This window comes from Setaria viridis, chromosome 6 (assembly GCF_005286985.2).
Source record: "Setaria viridis chromosome 6, Setaria_viridis_v4.0, whole genome shotgun sequence".
Classification (NCBI taxonomy): Eukaryota; Viridiplantae; Streptophyta; class Magnoliopsida; order Poales; family Poaceae; genus Setaria; species Setaria viridis.
In genome coordinates, this window is record NC_048268.2 from 2674061 (window position 1) to 2699079 (window position 25019).

Below are 25019 nucleotides of genomic sequence, written 5' to 3' on the forward strand. Positions count from 1 at the left end.
CTAATTTACTCATCAATTCAGAAATACTAGTAAACCTGGTATTCATCCGAGTATATGGGTTGAAGAACCACCAAATTTTATTGTACCAATATTGGTTGACAATTTAACTGTAACTAAAAAATACTCCGCGTGCGTTGCTACGGGTTATCTGCTTATTAAGTAGTATTAGGCTATTAGGGCATTATATTGAATTCCATGTCACGAAATCCTTGTCAAACTTCTTCTAAATATGTTTTGGCCTCTTAACACTTGTTGACACGCTTTGCATACATGTCAACTAACGCATTCAACAGCACATCTATCACGAGCAAAAGCTGAAGATACAAATGCCGTGGTAACTAAATTTGGAACAAGGCTTTCATGCTTCTTGTCAGGAAACAGTTTCCTATGTGTAGACCCTACAACTATGGTGGTTCAAAGAACAATGCCAATATACCTGAGCTCAACAAACATGTGCTGAGCCATGTTTGACCACTGATCCATGGATCCACCTCCACTGCGCAAATTGTTGAATGCGTAGCCATCTTGAGTTCTTTTTTTATGCTTAGGCCATGTTTAGTTTCCACCAAAATCCCAACTTTGACACTATGCAAAAAGAAGATTCCCCATCACATCAAACTTGCGATACATGTATGGAGTACTAAATGTAGATGAAATCAAAAACTAATTGCACAGTTTTGTTATACTTTGCGAGACGAATCTTTTAAGCCTAATTAGTCAATTTTTGGACAATAATTCACAAATACAAACGAAATGCTACAGTTGCGCATTTATGATAAACTCCCAACTTTGACACTCCCAAATTGGGAACTAAACAAGGCCTTATTTTATTCTGCACGCTGCTTATTTTATTATTAAAAGTAATCGGTCTGCCGGTAGTCGGCAGCGATGGCTTTGCCGATCTCGTTCGTGTTGGGCATCCCGCGACATGTAAGAATTGGTATTGAAACCAGTCACCTGTGCTACTTTGTGGGACGATGCACTACCGGAAACAGTTCTTTTGCCGAGTGCCCCAGGCACTCGGCGAAGGCCCCATTACACTCGGCAAATAGTTTGCCGAGTGTAACACTCGGCGAAGTGTACTCGGTAAAGTTTTTCTCGGCAAACAGGCTGTTTGCCGAGTGTCGATCGTCGGGCACTCGGCAAACCTTTTGCCGAGTGCCAAAATACACTCGGCAAAATTAAACACTCGGCACAAAGACGTTAACGGTCTGTGACGGCGACGGAAGCTTTGCCGAGTGTCTGACGGCCGACACTCGGCGAAGTCTACTCGTTTGCCAAATCATGGACTAATTAGGCTTAATAGATTCGTCTCGCCGTTTAACCTCCACTTATGTAATTGGTTTTGTAAATAGTCTACGTTTAATACTCCTAATTAGTATCTAAATATTTGATGTGACGGGTGCTTAAATTTTTAAGTCAGTAAACCAAACCCGGCCTTAATTAGTCTGGATATGGGTCTGTCCAGAGTGTTGGGATACCAACACGTGATCCCAATCATCTGGTGGCATATGGAATGCCACGTCAGCATGTTGGGTGACTCGAGACACTGGGAGCTTAGCACCTTAAAATAGACCTGCACGCCATATATGTATTAATGGGGCAACTTTTGTTGTATAGTACCATCTAATTTACAAGTCGTAAACGATCTTGTCATGTAGATTTCAAAGGATGGTCAAATTGTCATGAGCGTTTTGGATAAGGAAAAAAAAAAGGTTTCTACAAAGACAGGAGTTAGGAGCTGGAAGCATAGTCAAATTTTACAGGATCTTGTGCAATTTACCCATACAAATGTTATATATGAACAGTATCTATGGTATGATAAAATTTAACACCTGTAATGTAATCAGTATAATAAAATATGTATGTTACTTATGTGATGTAAGACTAATTTTTCCATACAACTTTCACATTTTGTGATTTAAGTTTGCGTAATTTATCATCTATGTGTGTTACTGAGCTCAAGGTCTGATCCTGTATCCAGCCTTATTTTATCTTCAAAATTAAGAGGATGCCATAGGGGAAAAAATGTTATCATGCATTTGCATCTTATGCCAGATACCCTAACGCAACATTTCTAGAATGTTTCCCCCTTTTATGATTTATGCTTGCAACTTGCTCCAATTTGCTGTAAACCATTTAGGCTGGGGTGTGCGTGGTCGTGGAGTGGCACTGAGGATATCGGTTGTTCTCCGCTAGTATCATTTAGCAATTCGCCACAAAACCATTTAGCCTGATGTAGAAATGTGGCTGTAGTTGTTCTTTACTTCTGCCATTTAACAATTTTGCTAAAGTTATTTTGCATGAAGAAAGTGAAAAGTCTGAGATGTCTTTCTTCTTCGACAAAAGATTATGTCACTATGTTTTCTTGTTGGATATTTTTCGTTTCAGGAAATTTATTCATGCTGGTACTGCGAATGGAAATGGGATTTAACCGCTTTCGGAGTCAATTTCTACTCATTCCAAGTTATGCTTACAGAATCGTAGTCCTGATCAATTATTGTAATGAACATGTAATTTTCTGTGAATGACAGGTCCAGCAGTTGCTGCATTCTGAAGTGGAACATGGACATGGAGGGCCAACCCTCGAAGACTACGGTGAATGAAGGTGTGACAAATGTTGATATCCCTGCAGCATTGGCAGCTGCAGCCCCATCAGCAGGCACCACCACTCCTCCAGGAACTAACACTGCGGGCGTGGCTTCATGCCGAGGAGGACAAAAGGAGGACGCTGCAGAAGAAAGATGTCACCGCAGCTCTAGCTGGGACCGAGGTATTTGATTTCTTGGTAGATAGCTAGCGGTCCATCGGAGAAACCCAAGGGTGAAGCAACGGCAACCGTGCAGGAGGATGACGATCCCTATCGTGACTACTACTGGGATGATTACTCGCCCCCTTGGTCCCCTGATGAGTCCCCCAGCCCTGACTTGCGCAATGTGACCTGTGATGACCCGAGATACTATACTTACATCCATGACTACTATTCTCTGTGAGAGAAAACAGTGTCCTGCTTGAACTTTGTGTGGAGCGTTGTTTAGGATGCTGTCTGATCCTGTTTGGATACGCTTCTTCTAGTCACGCTTGAATTATAATCTAAGCGAAGATTTTCTCACTTCTCACTTTTCACTTTTCATAGTTTAAATCTCTGAAGCGGCTTACCAGGTAAGCGAGAATCGGTGAAAATAACCAAGGCGTTTGGCGGGATTCTCGCTTATTTCTATTGATAAGTCGCTTATAAGCGGAAACAAATGGGGTCACAGTATTTTGGAGTTTGAACTTGTAATCTGGGCTTTTATATATGAACCCTGCAGGAGGACTTTCGGTGTACTATTGGCAAGGCTTGTGTAGCTTAACGGCCTAATAGTGTTCTGTCATGGTCTTTTGGCCTTGTGGTTTGTACTGGCCTAATAGGTTAGTTTCTGTACATCAGTCATCAGTGCATCTGGTAATGGAGACGTATGGAAATGCAGCTTCATGTACCATACTCTAGTAATGAAAAAAGGTGTTAGTTTGGATATCGAAGTTGCCTTGAAGATTTAGTGTCGATCCACAATTAATTTGATGTTTTGATATGGGTTTTATTATTTTATAAAGTAACAAAACTGTGTCGATCCACAACATTCATATGGATAATCTAATTTACGTTCATCATGGAGGAAATAGCGCGTCCATATTAATTTCAAAGCTCATAAATCCATGTCTGATTTGAAAATCGTTTGCCAGGTATTAGGATGTGTGTTGCAGTCAATTGAACAAGGTACCATATGGTTTGAACATTTTAGTTTCCATGTCCTTCTAATTTACTCATCAATTCAGAAATACTAGTAAACCTGGTATTCATCCGAGTATATGGGTTGAAGAACCACCAAATTTTATTGTACCAATATTGGTTGACAATTTAACTGTAACTAAAAAATACTCCGCGTGCGTTGCTACGGGTTATCTGCTTATTAAGTAGTATTAGGCTATTAGGGCATTATATTGAATTCCATGTCACGAAATCCTTGTCAAACTTCTTCTAAATATGTTTTGGCCTCTTAACACTTGTTGACACGCTTTGCATACATGTCAACTAACGCATTCAACAGCACATCTATCACGAGCAAAAGCTGAAGATACAAATGCCGTGGTAACTAAATTTGGAACAAGGCTTTCATGCTTCTTGTCAGGAAACAGTTTCCTATGTGTAGACCCTACAACTATGGTGGTTCAAAGAACAATGCCAATATACCTGAGCTCAACAAACATGTGCTGAGCCATGTTTGACCACTGATCCATGGATCCACCTCCACTGCGCAAATTGTTGAATGCGTAGCCATCTTGAGTTCTTTTTTTATGCTTAGGCCATGTTTAGTTTCCACCAAAATCCCAACTTTGACACTATGCAAAAAGAAGATTCCCCATCACATCAAACTTGCGATACATGTATGGAGTACTAAATGTAGATGAAATCAAAAACTAATTGCACAGTTTTGTTATACTTTGCGAGACGAATCTTTTAAGCCTAATTAGTCAATTTTTGGACAATAATTCACAAATACAAACGAAATGCTACAGTTGCGCATTTATGATAAACTCCCAACTTTGACACTCCCAAATTGGGAACTAAACAAGGCCTTATTTTATTCTGCACGCTGCTTATTTTATTATTAAAAGTAATCGGTCTGCCGGTAGTCGGCAGCGATGGCTTTGCCGATCTCGTTCGTGTTGGGCATCCCGCGACATGTAAGAATTGGTATTGAAACCAGTCACCTGTGCTACTTTGTGGGACGATGCACTACCAGAAACAGTTCTTTTGCCGAGTGCCCCAGGCACTCGGCGAAGGCCCCATTACACTCGGCAAATAGTTTGCCGAGTGTAACACTCGGCGAAGTGTACTCGGTAAAGTTTTTCTCGGCAAACAGGCTGTTTGCCGAGTGTCGATCGTCGGGCACTCGGCAAACCTTTTGCCGAGTGCCAAAATACACTCGGCAAAATTAAACACTCGGCACAAAGACGTTAACGGTCTGTGACGGCGACGGAAGCTTTGCCGAGTGTCTGACGGCCGACACTCGGCGAAGTCTACTCGTTTGCCGAGTGTATTCTTAAAGGCACTCGGCGAAGTGTACTCGTTTGCCGAGTGTATTTTGGCCAAACACTCGGCAAAAATCCATGGTTCGCCGAGTGCCTGCCCCGTGGCACTCGGCGAAGAAGCCCCACCCGCCATTTTTATTTTATCATTTGCCGAGTGCATTTTTTGCCAGACACTCGGCAAAAATCCATGGTTCGCCGAGTACCACGGGGCAGGCACTCGGTGAAGAAGCCGGGCCCGCCAATTTTTTATGACCCCTTTGCCGAGAGCTTTTTCCAAAACACTTGGCAAAATGACCCTGTTTGCCGAGTGCCTACCCTGTGGCACTCGGCAAACAAGCACTCCCGCCAAAATGTATGATCCCTTTGCCGAGTGTTTGAAGAATACACTCGGCAAACCCGTCTACTAGTACCAGAAATGGCCTCTTTGCCGAGTGTTAACACTCGGCAAAGTGTCCTAATACCTACTACAAAATAGAAATGTTAGGTATAAAGGACCCCTCTCAAAAAACAACCACAGAAGCACAGGCATATTAATTGCAGCACAAGCATATAAATTGCACCACAGGATTCACAAGCACACAAATAGCATTCATAAGTTCTCGTCTAAAGAAGTAATTCACAAGTTTTGCATCACAAACAAAGAAATGACAAGTCACTGAGGAGGATGAGGAGGACGTGCAGGTGGCCACTGCCCCCAGGAAGATTCTGCATTGGACGCCGCCGATTGATTCTGCACAAATTTAGGTAAAGAGATTTCATAGTCTAAACAAGTAATTCTAGTGGAAGTTTGTAGTGCCTGTTGTTTCTAGTTTAAGTCTAGATTGATTGTAAGGTTGAGATTGACTCACAGGAGTAGCTGCAGGAGGTGGTGGAGGTGGCGGGAAGAGGTTCGGTGGCATAGCTGGTGGAGTTTGACCTAAACTGTGGAAAACACTCTGCATGTATTGGAACATCTGCTCCGTCCTCTGCCTTTCAAGCTGCCGATCCGCCTCGATCCTCGCCTCTAGTTCCTCTCGGCGCTTCCGTTCTACCTCCACCTGGGCCTACAATATTTCATCCCAACCACTTATTGTCAAGCAAAAGGTAAGTACAAAATGAATGAAAAATTAAAGAAACAGAAATAACCTGCAGAGCCTGCATCTGTAGCTGTGCAGCGATAGGCCGTGGCCGTATCGCGGGGCTCGAGTCCGTGCTCCTTGCTCGGATCTGGGAGAGAGTGGGAGTACTGGCAGTGTCGATCACGCTATCTCCAATCCAATACCTGCCATGCTTCTTCCCTCCTCCTACCCTCATCACTATTTCAGCATCGATATCCTAAGAGCTCGGATCGAACTCTGGCCCGTGAACCTCCCTCGCCATGGCTGTGTACTCGGTGACGCGGCTGTGGATGCTGGGATGGCTGTACGCCTCGGGCGGGTCCTCCGGGTTGAAGTCGATGTCTGCCGTGGTCTTGCCCTTTTTGGACATAACCCATGCCTTGAACCGAGAGCACTCCTGACCATCATGTGATGAAGTCTGCGGAAAAAATGTAAAATAATTACAAAATATGCAGTATTATGTCTGAGAAAACAGAAATGAATTCACGTACCCATTTTTCCTTGTACTCATCAAGGCTCGGGCTGCCTTGATGGTGTGATGCATATGGCATCTGCAGACGCCGCTCCCGGCAGGCATTGTGGTTCTCCAACCACCCAGGCTGCAACCACACGTCCACCATTTGTTCCCAGCACCGGGTAAAGGATCGGCACCACCACGGAGGCACCTATATGAAGTGTGTGACATATAAATAACGGAATTAAGCGTAATTAATCTCTCAAATAGTAAATATAGTCTTTATGTACGTACCGCCATGAATTCTTCCTTGGTCAGGTTCATTGTCCTGGCCTCTTCTTTTTTGATCCTCATCCTTTTGTATTCAGCATAAAAGTCGATGATGGCCTGAACGCGCGCCTCGTAGTGCATGTCCTTAACGAGCTTCTTAGCGGCTTGTTCAATCACGGAGGCCGCCCTAGCCTCGAAGCCCTCCTGGCATCTATAAAAGTCCTGCGTATAGACGGCAAGCATACAATTATTATATCAAGAATGTATTAAGCAATGTAGTGCTGCGAAGACTTACCCACAGCTCGGCCTTCACCCGCTCCGCCTTGTTCGCAAACTGCCTGTGGTCACGATCACCGACGTCGGCGACAGCGACGTAGTGGTCCCACGTGTAGGCCGGCTCCTCCTGTCCGGCGAAGACCACTAGACCGGGGAAGTGTAGCCTACACAAAAGACCGATGATGCCGTTGACCTTGCGGTTGTGGGCACCCCCACTGAGCTTAGTCCAACTCCTGCACAAGTGATTAATATAAATTATTATTTTCTAGTGTAAGTTTGAACATATCAAAAGTACAGAGAATATGTGAAGGAAGTTACTTTGCCCCAGCAGGTTGAATCAGTGGGCGTAAATGAACAGGGATGGGTCGCCTCGGGAGGGACGAGGGACCTCGCAACCAGATCTTGGACTGCTCCTCCCCTGCCTCCTCCCCCTCCTCCCTCTCCTGCTCCTGCTCCTCCTGTACCTCCGCCTCGTCACTAGAGGCGTGCGCGGAGGGTACCTCCTCCTCCTCCGATGACGACAAAGGCACAGGCGACGGGGCCCTCACCCCTTTACCCTTTCCTCGACCCCTGCCCCGACCCCTGCCTCTAGCCAAGACCTGTGCCCCCACCGCTTCCTCCACGTGTGCGTCACCCCTGCCTCCACCCCTCCCTCGACGCCTTCCTCGACCTCTCGATGCATCTGACCGTGTACCTGACCCGAAAGCTGCAGCTTTTAATTTTTCGTAAAGCGCTGCGATCTTCCTCGTACCGCCCACCATTGTTCAATCACCTGCATTTGCCAAGAGTAAACCAATCAGCACATATATAAATAAAACATAATTTCAAAAATAACATGGTATGACAAATAATAAATAAATTATTACGATCCATACATGTCTTAGAAATAATCGTCATGATCGGGATTAGCTGGATCATAAGTCTCATCGTCACTGTCACGTGTGTCAAACAAATCATTCCCGTGCTCCGAAGTTTCAGCGTCATCATCAATGTCCTGTCCTAACTGTAACCGCTGAAGTAATTCTAACTCCTTCATATTATGAACCTCCTCTCCAGCGTCATCGTCAACAACCCTTTCATTGTCTATTTCCATTCCGAAAGCGTCGGTTAAATCAATCTCAAAAATCCCTTCGAGCCCATCTTCTTGGAAAAAATCTCCGTCATATGTGTTGGGTTTAATGTTGTAATCTTCATTATTTGGTACAGGTAGTTTACCGTGTGGCAATACCTTGTACACAACATCCCAACCCTTCAGACGGTCGTCAGTTTGGCACGGGTATGACAAATAATAAACTTGCATGGCCTGTTGAGCCACAATATAGACATCGTCTCCTTGTAAGACGGATGATTGCCGAATTTCGACTAACCCAAGATTAGGTGCCCGTCTCACGACTGATGGATCAAACCAATGGCATTTGAATATGACTGGATTAAGAACTTTGCAACCATGAAAAGTTAGTTCGTATATTTCTTCAATTCTTCCGTAGTACTCGACACCTTCAGAGCCTAGCGTAAAAACTCCGGTATTTGTCGTTCTTCGATTGGGCCGACTCTGCTCATGGCTTGTTGTGTGAAAACGATAACCATTTACGTATGGCATCTTAAGTGCACGAAGAAGTTTTTGTGCCTCATACATAGACTTTGGCAAGATGTGACCCTCCGGGAGCAGGCTCCCAAGAACTGTCAACATAATATCGAAGGCGTCTCGACTCAAGCTAAACTGGGACTTCACAGCCATTAGACGTGCAATGGCATCCAGTTGAGAGACCTTGGTATGCCCGTGAAGGGGTTGTTGTGCCGCAGACAACATGTCGTAATACGCCTTTGCGGTAGCCTCGGGCTCCTCCTCCCTACGAGCTTCATGATAGTCATCTAACATGTCTCCCACCCCGGCGTCATCATCATATTGCTCGATACGTTGTCTGATGACCTCGTCCCTCCCACGATCGACCTCACCATGGTAGATCCATATGGTATAGTCTGACGTAAATCCGTGCCTAACAAGATGTTTACCCATTCCTAACTTGGTTTGCCGACGCATGTTTCCACATTTGCTACACGGACACCAAGTATCTCTTCCTCCTTTGATCCTTGCAAATGCCCGTTCCAAGAAAGCATCGGTCTTGTTTATCCATTCATCGGTCAACGAATTCTGACTAGATCGGCCCGTGTACATCCACTGACGATCCTCCATCCTCTAGCATACCAGCGAGTAATATAAAAACTCAAGTTGCATCTACACGTTCCTATATTGTCTATTAGGTGAAGATAGGTCCTAATCCCACACGAGGATGTGTAGGTGGGATTAGTTTCCATGGTCTACTCCGACCCGAGATAGAATTTCGGCAGCACCTCCCCGCTGTTCTCCAAATACACGTCCTGTGATGGAGATTGTGTATCCGGAGAACAATTGGGAGGTGCTGCCGAAACTCTAACTCGGATCGGAGTAGACTATGGAAACTAAACCCACCTACACATCCTCGTGCTGTCCAAAGTAACGTGGACAATTCGAAACAGATACGGTTATAAATATGCAAACATCTGCATATTTCCAAACATATCTCTTTTGAACGGGAGACGCCTAACTAGGTTACGTGATATACGACCATCATACGGAAATAGATGTGTAGGATGACTCACCTTGCTATCGTACAAAGTGACGACTCGAGGACGGTAACGTAGCCTCTCCTGCAAAAAAAAACATACAACTGTCAACTAAAATTTTCGGCAGCACCTCCCCTGCACGTGGAGGTTTCCATAACATGCATCAAATGAAACGGCACGATGGCCGACAACCACATGTACAGAAGAAGAAATGGCACAATGGCTCACTTCCATAAACATTCTTATAACTTAAATTCCCAAGCCAACCATCATTTTCTAATTTCAACAACTAAAGCCCTACAATTTCCTAATTTCAACAACTAAAGCCCTACAATTTCCTAATTTCAACAACTAAAGCTCTACAATTTCCTAATTTCAACAACTAAAGCCCTACAATTTCTAATTTCTAATATCTAATTTCTAATTTTAACCTACTTTCTAATTCAGATTTTCTAAATTCAAAAAGAAAAAATCATTACCGGGTGAGGGACGCCGGGACGCAGGGGCAGGGGGCGCCGGGGCCGGAACGGGGGCGGCCGGTGGGCCGGGGCCGCCGGGCAGGGGGCGGCTGGGGCGGCCGGTGGGCCGGGGTCGCTGGGCAAGGGGCACCGGGCCCGGGCAAGGGGCGCCGGGGGCGGCCGGTGGGCCGGGGCCGCCGGGCAAGGGGCGCCGGGGGCAGGGCGTGGATGGCCGGCGGGGCAAGAGGGCGCGCCGGTGGCGGGGAGCCGGGGCCGGGCGCGCCGGTGGCGGGGAGCCGGGGCCGGGGCGTCGGCGGGCGGTCGGGCGGCGCGCCGGGCACGGAGCGCAGGCGCCGGGGGAGACGTGGCGGGCGGGGCGGTGGCCGCCGGCGGGGCGGTGGCGGTGGGCGCCGGCGGGGCGGTGGCGGCCGGCGGGGCGGGACACAGGCGGGCGCGGGGGCCGGCGGGCGGGGCAACAGCGGCGCGGAAATGATTCGACGAAACGCTAAGTGTGGACATAACTTCGAATCTTTGCCGAGTGCCCGCGATCTGGCACTCGGCAAAGGGCCGAAACCGCGCAGGGCAAGGCTTTGCCGAGTGCCAGATCGGGGGCACTCGGCAAAGCCTTAGTGTTTGCCGAGTGCCCAGATCTACGGCACTCGGCAAAGTTAAGTCGGGATTTTTTATTTGAAGCGAGGCCGAAGGGAGTGGGCCCGTGCAACTAGTTTGCCGAGTGCACCCAGAAAACACTCGGCAAACTACCATTTTTGCCGAGTGTTTTCTAGGTGCACTCGACAAATGTTACATGAAATAACGTATTTTAGTGACCTTTTTCTAATATACTTGTTCAAAATCGTGTCAAAATCACTCAAAAATTGTTAAATTAGTTTTCTACCGATATTATTCCATTATTTCATGCAGTTATAGCTCAAATTCCATTTATATCTAATAAAAATCTATAATTGCATTTAATCAATAAAAAATATCAAACGTATCCGAAAAATTTCCAAATTTTGACATGAACCAATCTGTGTTGTATGTTGCCTATACAAAAAGATTTGAAGGCACTCCTTAATTCAAGTGTCACTTGGACACCAAATCTTATTGGCTCCTTTCTAACTTCTATGAATCATTCCAGGAGATTAGTCGGTTTCTAAGCATCATATGTCAGAAATTGGGCGAAACGTTCTCAATTTTTTACCATAGCCTACACACATAATATAATGACATCTTGACAAATCTTGTGATTTTCAGATTTCGTTTGGTTTTTTTACAATTTAACAACCATTGAACCAAAGGTTCGTGGTCGTGTTTTTTAAAAAAAATGTTCAAAATTTCTTTTCATTTTCTGGTTGAGACCTCAATCCGATCTCCATAATATGAATATGATTTTTTCACTGATTTCAATCCATTATTTCAAGTACTTGCAGTTAAAATTTGACTTCAATCAAAAAATTCCTATTAATGCAAACAAAGCATTAAAAATCCCAAACAGACCCGAAAATAGACCAACTTTTAATATGTATAACCAAATGTCCTACATGGGGAGTAGAAAAAGTGTGGAAGCTGTTGGAGGGAAAAAAAATTTTTTTGCCGAGTGCCGACAAAAACACTCGGCGAAGTGTTGGGTTTGCCGAGTGCCTTTAGGACGGCACTCGGCAATGTGTTGAGTTTGCCGAGTGTCCGAACGAGGCACTCGGCGAAGTTTTGAGTGTGCCGAGTGTGTGCGGTTGGCACTCGGCGAATCACACTTTGCCGAGTGTCGAACGGCAAGCACTCGGCAAAGGTCTAACGGCCGGCCCAACCTGGTAACGGACGACGCACGTGCGATGCACGCGCTGTTGATTTACCGAGTGTGTCTTCTTTGCCGAGTGTCCAGGAGTTGTTTGCCGAGTGCCTGTTTTTTAGCACTCGGCAAACCTCCTTTTTGCCGAGTGTATTATGTTCGCCGAGTGCCTCATTGTATACACTCGGCAAAGACGGTGTTTGCCGAGTGCCCGAAAAAATGCACTCGGCACACGTTTTACACTCGGCGAATTTACTGTTTCCGGTAGTGATGGGTATGGCAGAAAATGTAAGAGTGCCAATTTAGTTTCATCCATGGCTATGAGCCTTCCTGCAGTGCTGGACTGCTGGTTGACTCAACTGGAAGGGGGCCGTATTTTTGTCCAGAATGCATTTGCAAAGGTGACTGCTTGGGTTTAGTAGTTTCGTAATCGATGTATTGATAGGAGAGCCAGGAGGGACGACATATGTTTGGGGTAGCAGCATATCTAATCAGAGTCATCTACGTTCACGCGTTCATACCGGATCGGAGACGCGACGGGAAAGTCGGATCAAACTTGGTTAGAAGTGGAGGTGGGGTCCACATGTCAATAATTGAAGTTGGACCAAATCAAAAAATTTAGGCAGAAGCATTGCTTTTATGTAAGATTGAATCAATAAACCTCGCCATGATGGCTTTCCCACGGAAAAAGAATGATATAATTTTTTGTGTGTGCCTTATAATAAATAGTACATAGAGAAAAATATATTAATATGGAAAATTGTCGGATTAGGCCACATTGTTGCGTTAAAGTTTCTTTTAGAAAAATACATGGGATGCCACAAACTTCCTGCCAAACATCTTCAGCTCCAAAAACTCCAGCTCCAGAAAAAACGTGAAGCTAGGGGTCAGATCCACATTTTTCCTGAAGTACCTTAGGGGTGCTCCAAAAACATCAATTTTAGACTTCCTCGTGGAGTTGGGGGTTATTTACCCATCTTTGCCACTCGTTACACAACACCTAATTTTTCCTTTCCGCTCACTATCTCCGTTTCCTCCCTCTAGCCATCCCTTACCAGCACCGCGCCATCCTCGCCAGTCGACGCTGCGCTGCCCACGTGGCCCTCGCCTAACGGAGCTGCGCTAGTGCGCTACCGACGCCACCGTCACCCTCCGGAGCTGCACCATCCTCACCCTCCTCAGCCGCGGCCACGCTGCCCCTGCTCGCTGAACCTTGCCGCCCCTGCCCGCGTCGGTCGCATGGCTCCTGCTCGTCGGACCTCGCCGCCCTCACCCATTGGGGCCGCGGGGTTGCGCCCTCTTGCTGGCCGGAGCTGCGCCGCCATTGTTGCTGCCGGAGAGGACGAGGCGGCGGTGCTGCTTGCCTTTAGGTGGGCGTTGGTGGTGGACGACCCGCGCGGCGCACTCATTGGCTGAGCCCACGCGAACTCCACTGCGACGCTATGCTTGTGGGCTGGCATCTCGTGCGCGTCGCCGCCCGACAGCCGTGTCGTCACCCTCAACCTCAACGGCATGGCACCCACCTGCTAGCTCTGGCCCGACGCTCCCCGCGGCTGGCTGCTGCTAGCCGGTCGCAGGGGCGCCGGGGCTGCAGGCACTGCCGACGCTGCTGCTGCTGGCCGACCACGGGGCGCCGGGCTGCAACATATCTAGAGAGGACAGCGGCGGTGGCGAGGACAAGGCGCTGCCCTTGGCGTGGAGCTCAGGATCTGAAAAAGAGAAAGGGGCGAAGAGGAAGGGAGAACATAGAAGAGGCTGACACATGGATCCATTTACAAAGAGTAAAATAGACTATTCACAACAAGTCTTCATGTTTGTGGAGCTATGGCACTGCGATCGGCCAAACACATACAACAACTCTAGTATTTTTGTGGAGTTCGTGGAGTGGAGCTTAGGTGGAGTAGAGTTGGTGGAGTGGAGTTATAAAATTTTTAGTGGAGTGTTGCCAAACACCCGAGTATGAATCCAAATCTGAGAACAATCGCGACACGAAAGAGAAAGGAAGGAATTGTTATTTGAACGTTCTATAATAAAATATTAAAATATAATTAAAAGAAAATAAAAGGAAAAAGGAGCGGTCAACCGTGGAGCCCTTCGTTCGGTCGTTCCTAGCATCGGGTCCATCGCGTGGACTCGGCCTTTTCTTCACGTGGACTCTAATAGTCACGTCATGTCTCTAAAATAATGGAAACCTATAACTTCTACAAGCTTTTTTTTATTTTAGCATAACTTCTAGTATTTAACCTCATCTCCCAAGCCTACTATAAATAAATATCTAACCTCATTAGCTATTCGAAATGATGTATCACGGTCTGCAGAAGATTGTTGAATTAGTTGGACTACCAATCCTGACTAACAGGATGTGGATGGAGGTCCGGCAAACGTCGGAGAAGATGCGGCGCTAATCTACTGAGACCCCACAGCTCGAAATTGCTACAGTCCTTGTGACGTGGCACTATGGACACCGTGGGTTGGGACTGCTACCGGCTTGCGAGGAGGATGCTCGGAAAATCCGTACCCGTCTACGCGGCAGTGCAGCTGGTCAGTCTTCGTCTCTTGGAGGCTGGCGACGCGGCACGGTCACCGAACTTTCGTCCAACTGGATGGTCGTCAACAAGCTGAAGTTGGAAGAAGACCTCATTGACTTGGTGACTTGGCAATTAGAGACTTGCGAGATTGAATCGGCATTTTAAATAGCCTTGTTTACTCGCTGCATCAAGGAGCACAGAGCCAAGCTATGCGGACAGCCATGGAGCACCATTGCTCCATCCTACTCGTGGCCTCCCTCCTCCTGCTTGCATCTCCAGCATGGACATCGGCCTCCGCGGGAAGTGACGGCACCGACGCTGACCACCGTGCGCTCATGCAGTTCCGGTCCCTCATCACGGACGACCCATCCGGGGCCTTGGCATCATGGGGCGGCGGCAACATGACCGCGCCGGCGCCGTGCAGGTGGCACGGCGTCACGTGCGGGGTGCGCGGGCGCCGCCGTGGCCGCGTGACAGCGCTGGACCTCCGCGGGCTCGACCTAGCCAGCTCCGGCACCGCGGCTCCTTCATCCCTCTCGAGCCTCACCTACCTTCGGCGACTTGACCTCTCCGGGAACCGCCTCGGCGGCGGCGTGCCCTCCCCGTTGCCACCCTCCCTCGAGCGCCTCAATCTCAGCCACAACGCGCTGCAGGGGCCGGTGCCCGCGGCGCTGGGGTCACTGCACCGCCTCCAGGTGCTCAGTCTCGCCTACAACAACCTCACCGGAGCAATCCCTGCCTCCCTTAGCAACCTCACCTCCCTCACCTCCCTCAGCCTCACCAGCAACAACCTCGCCGGCGCAATACCTGCCTCCCTTGGCAACCTCACCTCCCTCACCATCCTCGGCCTCGCCAGCAACAACCTTGCCGGCGCCATCCCTGGCGCTCTCGGCAACCTCAAAGATCTCACCGCCCTCTACCTCGGCCAGAACATGCTCCAAGGATCCATACCTTCCACCCTCGGCAACCTCAAAGCTCTCACCGTCCTCTACCTCGGCAGCAACATGCTCCAAGGATCCATACCTTCCGCCTTGTTTAACATCTCCTCTCTCCAGAAACTTGGCGTGCAGATCAACAACCTCACCGGGACTCTGCCCCCGAATGGCAGGCTGCCCAGACTCACGTGGTTCGACGTTGACAACAACCGGCTACACGGTGCCATCCCGCCGTCGCTCTGCAACCTCACCTCCCTCACCATCCTCAGCCTCACCAGCAACAACCTCGCCGGCGCCATCCCTGGCGCTCTCGGCAACCTCAAAGCTCTCACCGGCCTCTACCTCGACAACAACATGCTCCAAGGATCCATACCTTCCACCGTGTTTAACATCTCCTCTCTCCAGAAACTTGACGTGCACATGAACAACCTCACCGGGACTCTGCCCCCGAACGCCGGTGGCAGGCTGCCCAGACTCACGTCTTTCAACGTTGCCTCCAACCGGCTACACGGTGCCATCCCGCCGTCGCTCTGCAACGCCTCCAAGCTGGAGTTGGCACAGATGCTGAATAATTCCTTCTCCGGAGTCATACCGAACTGCCTTGGAACTCACCTTAAGAACTTGTGGGCACTGACACTGGACTCCAACCAGCTGGAAGCAAATGTTGATGCTGACTGGGGATTCATGGATAGTCTGACCAACTGCAGCAATCTGAAGTACATTGGCCTATCTCAAAACAAGCTGGGAGGTGTGCTTCCTGGCTCGATCGCAAACCTTTCGACGAGCATGGAGGTCTTGAGCATATGGGGCAACATGGTAAGCGGGCAAATACCTCAGGAAATCAGAAACCTTGTCAACCTGAACACCATTGCTATGAATCTCAATAAGCTTACTGGTATTATCCCTACCTCAATTGGCAAACTTAACAAGCTGAGCAAGCTTATCTTGTACGGCAACAAGCTATCAGGGCAAATCCCACCAACAATTGGCAATCTCACCGTGCTCACCGAATTATCCCTTGATCACAACATGCTCACGGGTCCCATTCCTTCCAGTCTTGGTAGTTGCCCTTTGCAGACGCTGTCCCTGGAGCACAATCGCCTTACTGGTCCAATACCAAAAGAAGTTCTCCTCATATCCACGCTTTCCATCTTCGTGAGTTTCCAAGGGAACATGCTAGCTGGATCGTTGCCATCGGAAGTTGGTCACCTGAAAAATCTTGTGACCCTTGATGTGTCTGGAAATAGGTTAACCGGGGAAATCCCCAACTCTCTTGGCGATTGCCAAATCTTACAGTATTGCTTTATGAAAGGGAACATGTTTCAAGGGAAAATTCCAGAGTCATTGGGACAACTGAAGGGCCTCTTGGTTCTTGATCTTTCAAGAAACAACTTGTCTGGTCATATTCCAGACTTCTTTGGTAACGTGAAAGGTCTTCAACAACTGAATATCTCCTTCAATAACTTTGATGGTGAAGTCCCAAAGCAAGGAATATTTCTTAACGCCAGCGCGTTTTCAGTCGAGGGAAACTCTGGCCTCTGTGGAGGTATTGCTCAGCTGAAATTGCCACCTTGCTCAGATAATGGCAGCACTAGCAGCAATAAGCGATCACGCAAACTTGTCATGATAGTCTCTATAGCCACTGCCTTTCTAGGAATCTCCTTGCTCCTTGCACTATGTGTATTATGTCATCAAAGAAGGAAGTTGATAAAGGCAGAACATGCCTTACCACTCATCAACGATCAGTATGCAAGGGTTTCATATGTCAACTTGATGAATGCAACAAATAGTTTTGCTTCTGAAAACCTCATAGGCATTGGAAGCTTCGGCTCTGTTTACAAGGGAACAATGATAAGCCATGACCAAGAAGTTGTTGTCGCTGTGAAGGTGCTCAACCTTCAGCAGCGAGGGGCGTCACAAAGTTTCATTGCAGAATGTGAGACTCTGAGATGCGCTCGACATCGGAACCTTGTGAAAATCTTGACGGTGTGTTCAGGTATTGATTCCGGTGGCCTTGATTTCAAAGCTATTGTATTTGATTTCCTACCAAATGGAAATCTAGACCAGTGGCTACACCACCGTCTCAGGGAATATGGCACCCATAGGAGGATTGATCTTGTCCAACGGATAGACATTGCCATTCATGTCGCTTCTGCACTCGAATATCTTCACCACTATAAACCAACCCCGATAGTTCATTGTGATCTCAAGCCAAGCAATATTCTCCTTGACAATGACATGGTTGCCCATGTTGGTGATTTTGGGCTCGCAAGATTTGTGCATCAAGACCAGACTAACCCCTCAGATATATCAAGTGGTTGGGCTACAAGAAGGGGAACCATTGGATATGCTCCTCCAGGTCAGGTTCTAACAAGTACACTGCATTTTACTTTCATGATTGATTGAAAATTGAAATCCACAAGCAAGTAAAATGCATTGCTCCTTTTTTCATCATTTAACATTGTAACTGTAGCATTGCTGATAGTCCTCATTTAGTTGCTGAATAATATGTGTGTTCCAAACAGAGTATGGACTGGGTAACGAAGTCTCAATCTATGGTGACATGTACAGCTTCGGAGTACTATTGTTGGAAATTTTCACAGGAAAAAGACCAACAGATAGCGACTTCGTGCAAGATCTCAACCTTCATAGGTACGTGCAAATAGCACTGCAAGATCAGCAAGTCACCAGTGTGGTAGACCAACAGTTACTGCCAGAGCAAGATCCGGAACTCGAAGGGAGAACAAGCAGCTCCAGTAGCACCAGAGAAATTATAGTTGCCTGTGTTACTTCAATTCTGCATATCGGAATTCTGTGCTCGAAGGAACTTCCAACAGACCGCTTGCTGATTGGTGATGCCTTGAGAGAGCTTCACAGAATCAAAGACAATTATAACCAGTTGCACTTATTAGGTACATAGAACTTTCTGAAACACAGGATTTCCATATCCAGAAACATTTTACAGTATTCCGTGATCAGAACAGATACCAGGTCCTTGACTGCACTCAACCAAGTGCTGTGCTTTTTACTTTTAAAAAGACATGAAACCATAGGATTGACGTTGCATACACAATGGACGCCAGTATCGCATCCACCTGCACATCAGGGTCTAGAGTGCATTGTTAGATTATCTTAATATATGATGTGGCCCATGTAATTAAAGAGAATGATTTTCATATGAAAAGATCGCAGTGTGTGTTTCTTTGAAGATCTATGAATGTTTTACTCCAATTATTCAGAGATACGTTGTTTTGCTATCTACATACTAATACATACTCATAAGGCAACTTTTTTGCATCCAACTTCTACTCTGGCATTATGCGGTTATGCCTGTCATCATGCAATCTGCAGAAATAGATTAATGGTATAAATGGAGGGAAAAGAGAGGTAAAGCTCTTGTTCCAAACCTGATGAAGTTCTCATCTGTCACCCATAATAAACTGTTCAGCAACAAAAACATGCATGGTGCATTGTTATATTTTTAAAAGAAATGATGCATCATTATGGATTCTACTGCCTGCTGGCATGTTTAACAAATACTACATTTTCTGCTTCACCAATTCACTTTGTTCTTCTCATGAACTTTTGAGCAAGATCTTTGAGCGCTTGCCTCGAGTTAAGCACAACTTGATCCTCACTATCAAGAAGATCATCGATAGCGCTCGCTGCCAGTTTTGCATGTTCAGCAGCAAGGGACCTCGTCCTCTCGATTCCCTGACTTTTTGAAAGGTATTTGAGGGCCTACAAGTGTAAAATTGAGCAGTTCTGAGACCACACTGGACAATTTATGAGCATTTCACAACCCAAATAGTTGGATTATATTACTGGAAACAAAGAAAAGTACACTTTCCTTTTTAAAAAAATACACTTGCAATACAAACCGTCTTAACATTTAAAGGGTCATCAAATCCCTGTTCAACAATCTCATGCACTTCAGGGAATTCTTCCATCGCAAAAAGTATGGGAGCTGTCACAATTCCCTGTCCATACAGGGCATATTTGATTCCTTACATGTCATTGATATCTTAAAAAGTAAAATACTACTGAGGAAATATTGAGTGAATAACTGTATTACTTGATGGTGTTAGACATATATGTCTAGTACAGCCGTATATAGCTAGGCTAATTATAGTATTCCTTGTATAGGATGTTTCTTGTACTCCAAGCCACATTGGCTATATATATAAGAGGTCACCCCCCCCATTGGGTGTGTGGTGTTTCCCCCAATTCTATCTCTCTACATGGTATCACGAGTCCGGGGTATCTCTGATTCTGTTCCTTCCCTTCCGCTGCCTCTCCACCCACCACCCGCCGCCGCCTGCCCTAGGGCGCGCCGCCGCCTGACCTAGGGCACGCCGCCGCCTGACCTAGGGCACGGCACCACCATCCTGCGCTGCCTCTCCTCCGGCCGCGCCGGACCCTTGCATGTCCACAGTCACCCACGTGGACTCCTCCGCCGGTGACAGCGACTCCGATTCATCCGGCGGATTTTCTTCCCTCCTCGGCGACGCCGTCTCGACTGCGCAGATCGTTCTCCCCATGGCGCTTCCTTACGCTACGATCTCTGTGCAGTCCTACGTCCCTATGAAGCTCGACCTCCGCGCGGACAACTTCTCCAAGTGGAAGGCCTGCTTCGACGCCCTGTGTGGCACCTTCGGCCTGCTGTCCCACATCGACAGGACGGCGCCTCCCAACCCCCTCACGCCGGCTTGGCTGCAGGAGGACTGCTGTGTCCGTTCCTGGATCTACAGCACCGTCTCCGACGCCGTCCACGACTTCATCATGACTCCCGACCCGACGGCACGCAAGCATTGGGCTGCCATCACCGCCCGATTCGAGGCGAACAAGGCGCCGCGCGCCATCTTCCTGAGTCAGGCCTTCATGACCCTGTCTCAGGGCGATCTGTCCGTCGAGGCCTACGGCCAAGAGATGAAGAAGGCGGCCGATCGCCTCCGTGATGTCGGCAAGCCTGTTGACGACCCCACCATGGTGCTCAACCTCCTTCGCGGCGCCAATCCCCGCTTCAGCACCACCTGCGACATCATCGCCGGCGACGCCACCATGGACTTCGCCGGCGCCCTTGGGTGTGTGGTGTTTCCCCCAATTCTATCTCTCTACAGATGGATATCAGACAAGGAGGCTTTGCCTAGTGAAGCTGATGTGCCTGTGAAATCGAGGATGTCATCGATCAACTGATATGCTATGCCCTGGAAGAGAGAGTGTAGGTCATCTTAACAGTTCATGTGTCTAGCAAAAATAGGAACAGCTTCTGTGTAAGGAAAAATACAACACACCAAGTGTCTGCCATACTGATAAGCAAGAGCTTGTACTTCTGTTGTTTGCTCAGCAAGGACAGCAATAGCTTTGCAGCTGTTTGAAATCAATGCAGCTGTCTTGTAGTATGTCTTCTGCAAATAATAGTCCATGCTGTACAAGCATCCATGAACAGGTGTCACATTAAGTAAAATATTAGAAAGTGTTGATCGTCATGGCTTGATGAACTCATCTAGCATTCCTTTCTTTTCTTGAATCTGCTCGATCCAGAACAAGGTTATCCAAGTTTTTAGTAAATAGATTAGCACCAATGATCTATTTAATTGTGATTGGCATTATATTAAGTAGTGAACATTTTTCCTGGACTTTGATTTGATGATAGTTGATGAAAAGTAACGTCAGTACATATCCACTCTAAGCTAAACAGCTACTTGCACACATATGACAGCCCAAATATGAAGAGTTAAAGAATCAACTGAGCATAACAACACATTCTAAGGCACTAATCTGCTACCTCCACACTGACCCCACATCAAACTGGACAATAGCTTGATGCAAGAAAATGATAAAATGAATTGGATATGTACCTGCAGCGCTGTGCTGGAGTTATTGACATCTGCATAAGCTCACCAGTAACAAGATTATTTACAGCAGTTGCTAGTAATGATACAACCTGCAGAATTAAAAATAATTTCGGTATCTTGACGTTATGAACATGCAAAAGATACAAACTGGAAAGGAACTGCCATAATCTGATGTTGAAAGAAATGGGCAAAGATGCAGAGTGACATGGCAGCTCACATGCTAAAAACTAAAGTGATTTTGTTCTTTCAGTTGTATTTTTTTAGCCCCCACTCATAGTCTATTTTATCCTCGATAGCAACATTCCCAACAAAGTCAAACAAAGATGAAGGAAAGTAATATAACTTGTTAGCCTTTACAAAGGAGAAACATCGCACCTCAGTATTGTCAAGAGACACAGCTGCAGAAAATGCCCTGAAAAGTAGGAAATCGCCAGCCAATACTGCAAACTGCAGGGTAGCATCAGCTTTACTAACTGTTATAAGGTATTGTGAATATGACACAAGATATAGTTTGACTTGCATTTTGCCAAGTTTACAGCATGGCTTGGCGCTGCTTCCTTTTATTTCTTTTAGAAGAACACGGTCCATACTTATGAGATGAGAAGATGTGGAAAATAAACAGATACAACTATTATCATTATTCATTTTCAGAGGTATCAAACAGAAAAATGGGCTTACTTGCACATTAAATAAGAAATTGTTTATATTTTGGTCTCTAAGAACTACGGGAAAAAAAAGGCTAAACCAAAATACTTTAATTGAGCTACTGAACAGCAACTAATTGATGCCCACATGTTTATATGTCCATATTTAAGAATACAACTTTAAATTAAGATCCCTTGAATTTCCTTTTCCATTAAAATTTTATGATAAGAATGATTACTGAACTATTTGGCCCTAAATATACAAGTTAGCCATTGTAGAAAAAGTATATGATATTACTTTCTTCCCCACTTTGAAGTTCAATGAGTCCATGCCACGCCTAGTATCAGCATCGTCCAAAACGTCATCATGAATAAGGCTCGATATCTAAGATGCAAGGGAGAAGACAAGTCACTAAAACAAATATTTCTGAATGTTTCGGAAAGTGGAATGAAACAAGACGCCTAAGATGCGTACATGAATCATTTCAGTTATCTCAGCAAGATGCATATGCCTTGCTCGAGGCTTATTCTCTAAGCCATCAGCTATGCCCATGCTTATAGCTGAAGCCATCAACAGTAGAACCTGAAACATCAATAGTCAGGAGCTTACAATGGTGAAACTGAACGAGTAAATTATATATACTTGTGTCTACTAAAAAAAGTACATATCTATGGTATGATGATAAGATACAAGAACACACTATGAAATCTGGTCTTACAGTAGGACAAGTTCTTTTCCCTTCAGCTCCAGCTCTGAAGAAGTATCCAGCTGCTGATGTCAGTTCAGGCACCTGTGGAGATAACACATATATTGAGTTCCATACGCCAAATAGCTCATCCAAAAGCTTAAGCTATTGGGAAAAGGTGGGTGATGTAGTTTATAGTATTTCATGGTACAGAAAAAAAAGGGTGAAAGTATCATTATATAGTGTAATTCAAGCAAAGATTACAGTTAAATTATGCACCTCAGCAACCACCATTGAGCGCAATCGATCTGTCACTTCAGAGACTTCATCTTTAATCAGCACAAAGGGGTCTAGCTGCTCCTACTACACAGAAAAAGGAATGGTTTTGTTAGGAGAACAGAATTCTGGCACATGTGATTGCCTTACATGGTTGAGACAAGAGTGACATGACTATACAGTGACAATAACAACCCAGTTGTTTGCCTTACTATGCACTCAATAGACTCACCACCCTCTGATTCATGCTTAAATAGAATAAAATAATCTTTGTAGCATCATGATAAAGGAGTCTGTATGACCATATCTACCTTAGCTGTTAGCCCTGCTTTTCTGGAAGAATGATCACTTGTGCTGTGAAAATAACATGAACTCCAAGTAAATCTGTCCCAATAGCACATATTCTGTGAAGCAAGAAGCCAAGAAGGTGGTGTCAAAGCATTACATAGTATTGTGAATTTAGGATACTGGAAACATTTGACATGCGTGCATACATGTGGATTAAATTTGAATGGGCAGTTGAAATGCATTGTAAACACAACCAAACTTATGTTTGACTGCGGGATGTTAGAGCAGCATGTGAGTATGGATTCCACTTTTCTGGTAGCTGTGTTCTTGTAGCAAGTGGGCATGGATTTCCAGTTTTCCACTTCTCTGATAACCAATACATGTGAAAGCAACGAATATGTTTAGAGGCCTAAGTCTGCCAATATTCCTTCAATCCTGAAAGAAATAATCTTTCTTGTAAACTGCATAATTGTTACAGGGAGGAAGTCAACGCACTGCTTTGGTGTAGTAGCAAAAGGGATGCAAGCTGCACAAAGGATATTAACAAGCTCTAACGTAGAATGATAATCCAACTGCTACGCTGACAAATCAGTGAAATCGAATGAACTAACCAAGAATTCATAATGAAATACATTTCCTCCTCATCATGCTAAAATGCTAATACCAAGAAAAGGGAACCATAGTTTTTAAGAGTAGAACATGGTGAAGTATCAGCGAATCTGCAAAGGCAGCATCTGCTACTGGAGCAGATAAACTAACCAATTCGCGTCGCGGTTCCAAACTATTGAACAACAGTTGTCAAGCTCCCATTTGCCACAAGCACTGCTGCAATGACCCTACGTGCCGTTGCATTGTGTACAGTTTTGCTCAAGCCTTATGGATGTTGTCACTATGGCACTAAAGCTGCGGTGTACATTTCAATCCACGACATAATGCAACTCTGCAAGGTGGAGATGCAAAATTCTTACATTAGCATTTTAGTAAGTATCTCCCACGAAACCGCAGATCCAGATTTGTTCTCCCTCTCAGTTATCGGACAGCAACGCATCGACGTGACAAAAAGAAACCTTTTGCAAAATTACAGAGGGGCAAAGAAAAAGTATCCCCAAATGAAGAACTCATAGATGCGGGATCCGTAAGTCTCACCGTTGGCATTCGGGGAGCAGAGGAAGCGGTGGAGGCTGAGCGCAGGAGCCCAGCGAGAAGAAGCCGTCCCGGCAGCATCATGGCCGGTCCCAATCGCCGGGGAGGCCGCCTGAGGCCTGGCCACCGCTGCCAGCGAGATGCGTTGACCAGAGCCAAATGCCCCGCTCAGCAGCACTGCAGCAGCAGTGGGCTTGCGGAAGGAATGCCGAATGCCCCGCTCTACTTTTTTTTTAAACATTATTTTCCCCTTTTATTCTCTTTCTTTACTCTACTGATTTTTTGGAAATGACTATATTTCAAAAATGTATTTAAATCGAACTTTAGTTAAAATATATTTTTAATAAGAAGTGAGTATTACTGCAGGAGAATATAACGGTGGTGCCAGCGGTCTATTTGAAATGGTATTGAAGGATACTGAATTTTATTTTTTACAACAATGGTGCGTAATATGTTGCAAAAAAATCTACATATTAATATCAATGTACACATTTTATTAAAAAAATAGATGAACACCCAAAAACAACCTGAGTACTATGTAGGATCTAGTTGTTGAATTGAGTTGGATGGAATTGGAAAGTTCATAAAACTTATCATGTGTTTTTTTAGTACTTATCATGAGTTAAAAATCATAAAAAAATGT

The 25019-nt window shown here is 46.0% G+C and overlaps 2 protein-coding genes across 11 annotated transcripts; one reads left to right on the top strand and one right to left on the bottom strand.

Moving 5' to 3' along the window:
- Window positions 1–14724: 14724 nt before the first annotated feature.
- On the top strand, window positions 14725–18689 carry LOC117860564 (receptor kinase-like protein Xa21). The gene is made up of 2 exons (XM_034743880.2): window positions 14725–17840; window positions 18007–18689. The coding sequence occupies exons 1-2, from the start codon at window positions 14756–14758 to the stop codon at window positions 18399–18401; spliced, it is 3480 nt and encodes a 1159-aa protein (XP_034599771.1). The 5' UTR covers window positions 14725–14755; the 3' UTR covers window positions 18402–18689.
- A 163-nt stretch (window positions 18690–18852) lies between these two features.
- LOC117860565 (solanesyl-diphosphate synthase 1, mitochondrial) lies at window positions 18853–24604 on the bottom strand. Of its 10 annotated transcripts, none has more exons than XM_072294673.1 (12): window positions 24380–24604; window positions 23257–23349; window positions 22949–23029; window positions 22703–22774; window positions 22459–22566; window positions 22282–22368; window positions 21715–21786; window positions 21343–21428; window positions 20776–20908; window positions 20602–20688; window positions 19363–19464; window positions 18853–19222 (listed from the first exon to the last, which is right to left on the bottom strand). In XM_072294673.1, exons 1-12 carry the CDS (start codon window positions 24458–24460, stop codon window positions 19043–19045), a joined length of 1182 nt encoding a protein of 393 aa, XP_072150774.1. In that variant the 5' UTR covers window positions 24461–24604; the 3' UTR covers window positions 18853–19042. The 10 variants fall into 10 exon arrangements, with proteins under 10 accessions (XP_072150774.1, XP_034599775.1, XP_072150772.1 ...); XM_034743884.2 differs by lacking the exon at window positions 20602–20688 and adding an exon at window positions 23993–24173 and having other exon boundaries at window positions 19363–19461; window positions 24380–24535; XM_072294671.1 differs by lacking the exon at window positions 20602–20688 and adding an exon at window positions 23993–24173 and having other exon boundaries at window positions 19363–19461; window positions 22949–23032; window positions 24380–24535.
- Window positions 24605–25019: the final 415 nt, after the last annotated feature.

What these genes read in the sequence shown, in the direction of transcription:
- LOC117860564 (XM_034743880.2), top strand. Translation starts at nt 14,756, where the DNA reads ATGCGGACAGCCATGGAGCACCATTGCTCCATCCTACTCGTGGCCTCC. An exon ending in CATTGGATATGCTCCTCCAG is followed by an intron (nt 17,841 to 18,006) that starts GTCAGGTTCTAA and finishes TGTTCCAAACAG; the next exon opens with AGTATGGACTGGGTAACGAA.
- LOC117860565 (XM_072294673.1), bottom strand. Translation starts at nt 24,460, where the DNA reads ATGATGCTGCCGGGACGGCTTCTTCTCGCTGGGCTCCTGCGCTCAGCC. An exon ending in GCTCAATGGTGGTTGCTGAG is followed by an intron (nt 22,775 to 22,948) that starts GTGCATAATTTA and finishes TTATCTCCACAG; the next exon opens with GTGCCTGAACTGACATCAGC. An exon ending in ATCAGTATGGCAGACACTTG is followed by an intron (nt 20,689 to 20,775) that starts GTGTGTTGTATT and finishes TCTCTCTTCCAG; the next exon opens with GGCATAGCATATCAGTTGAT.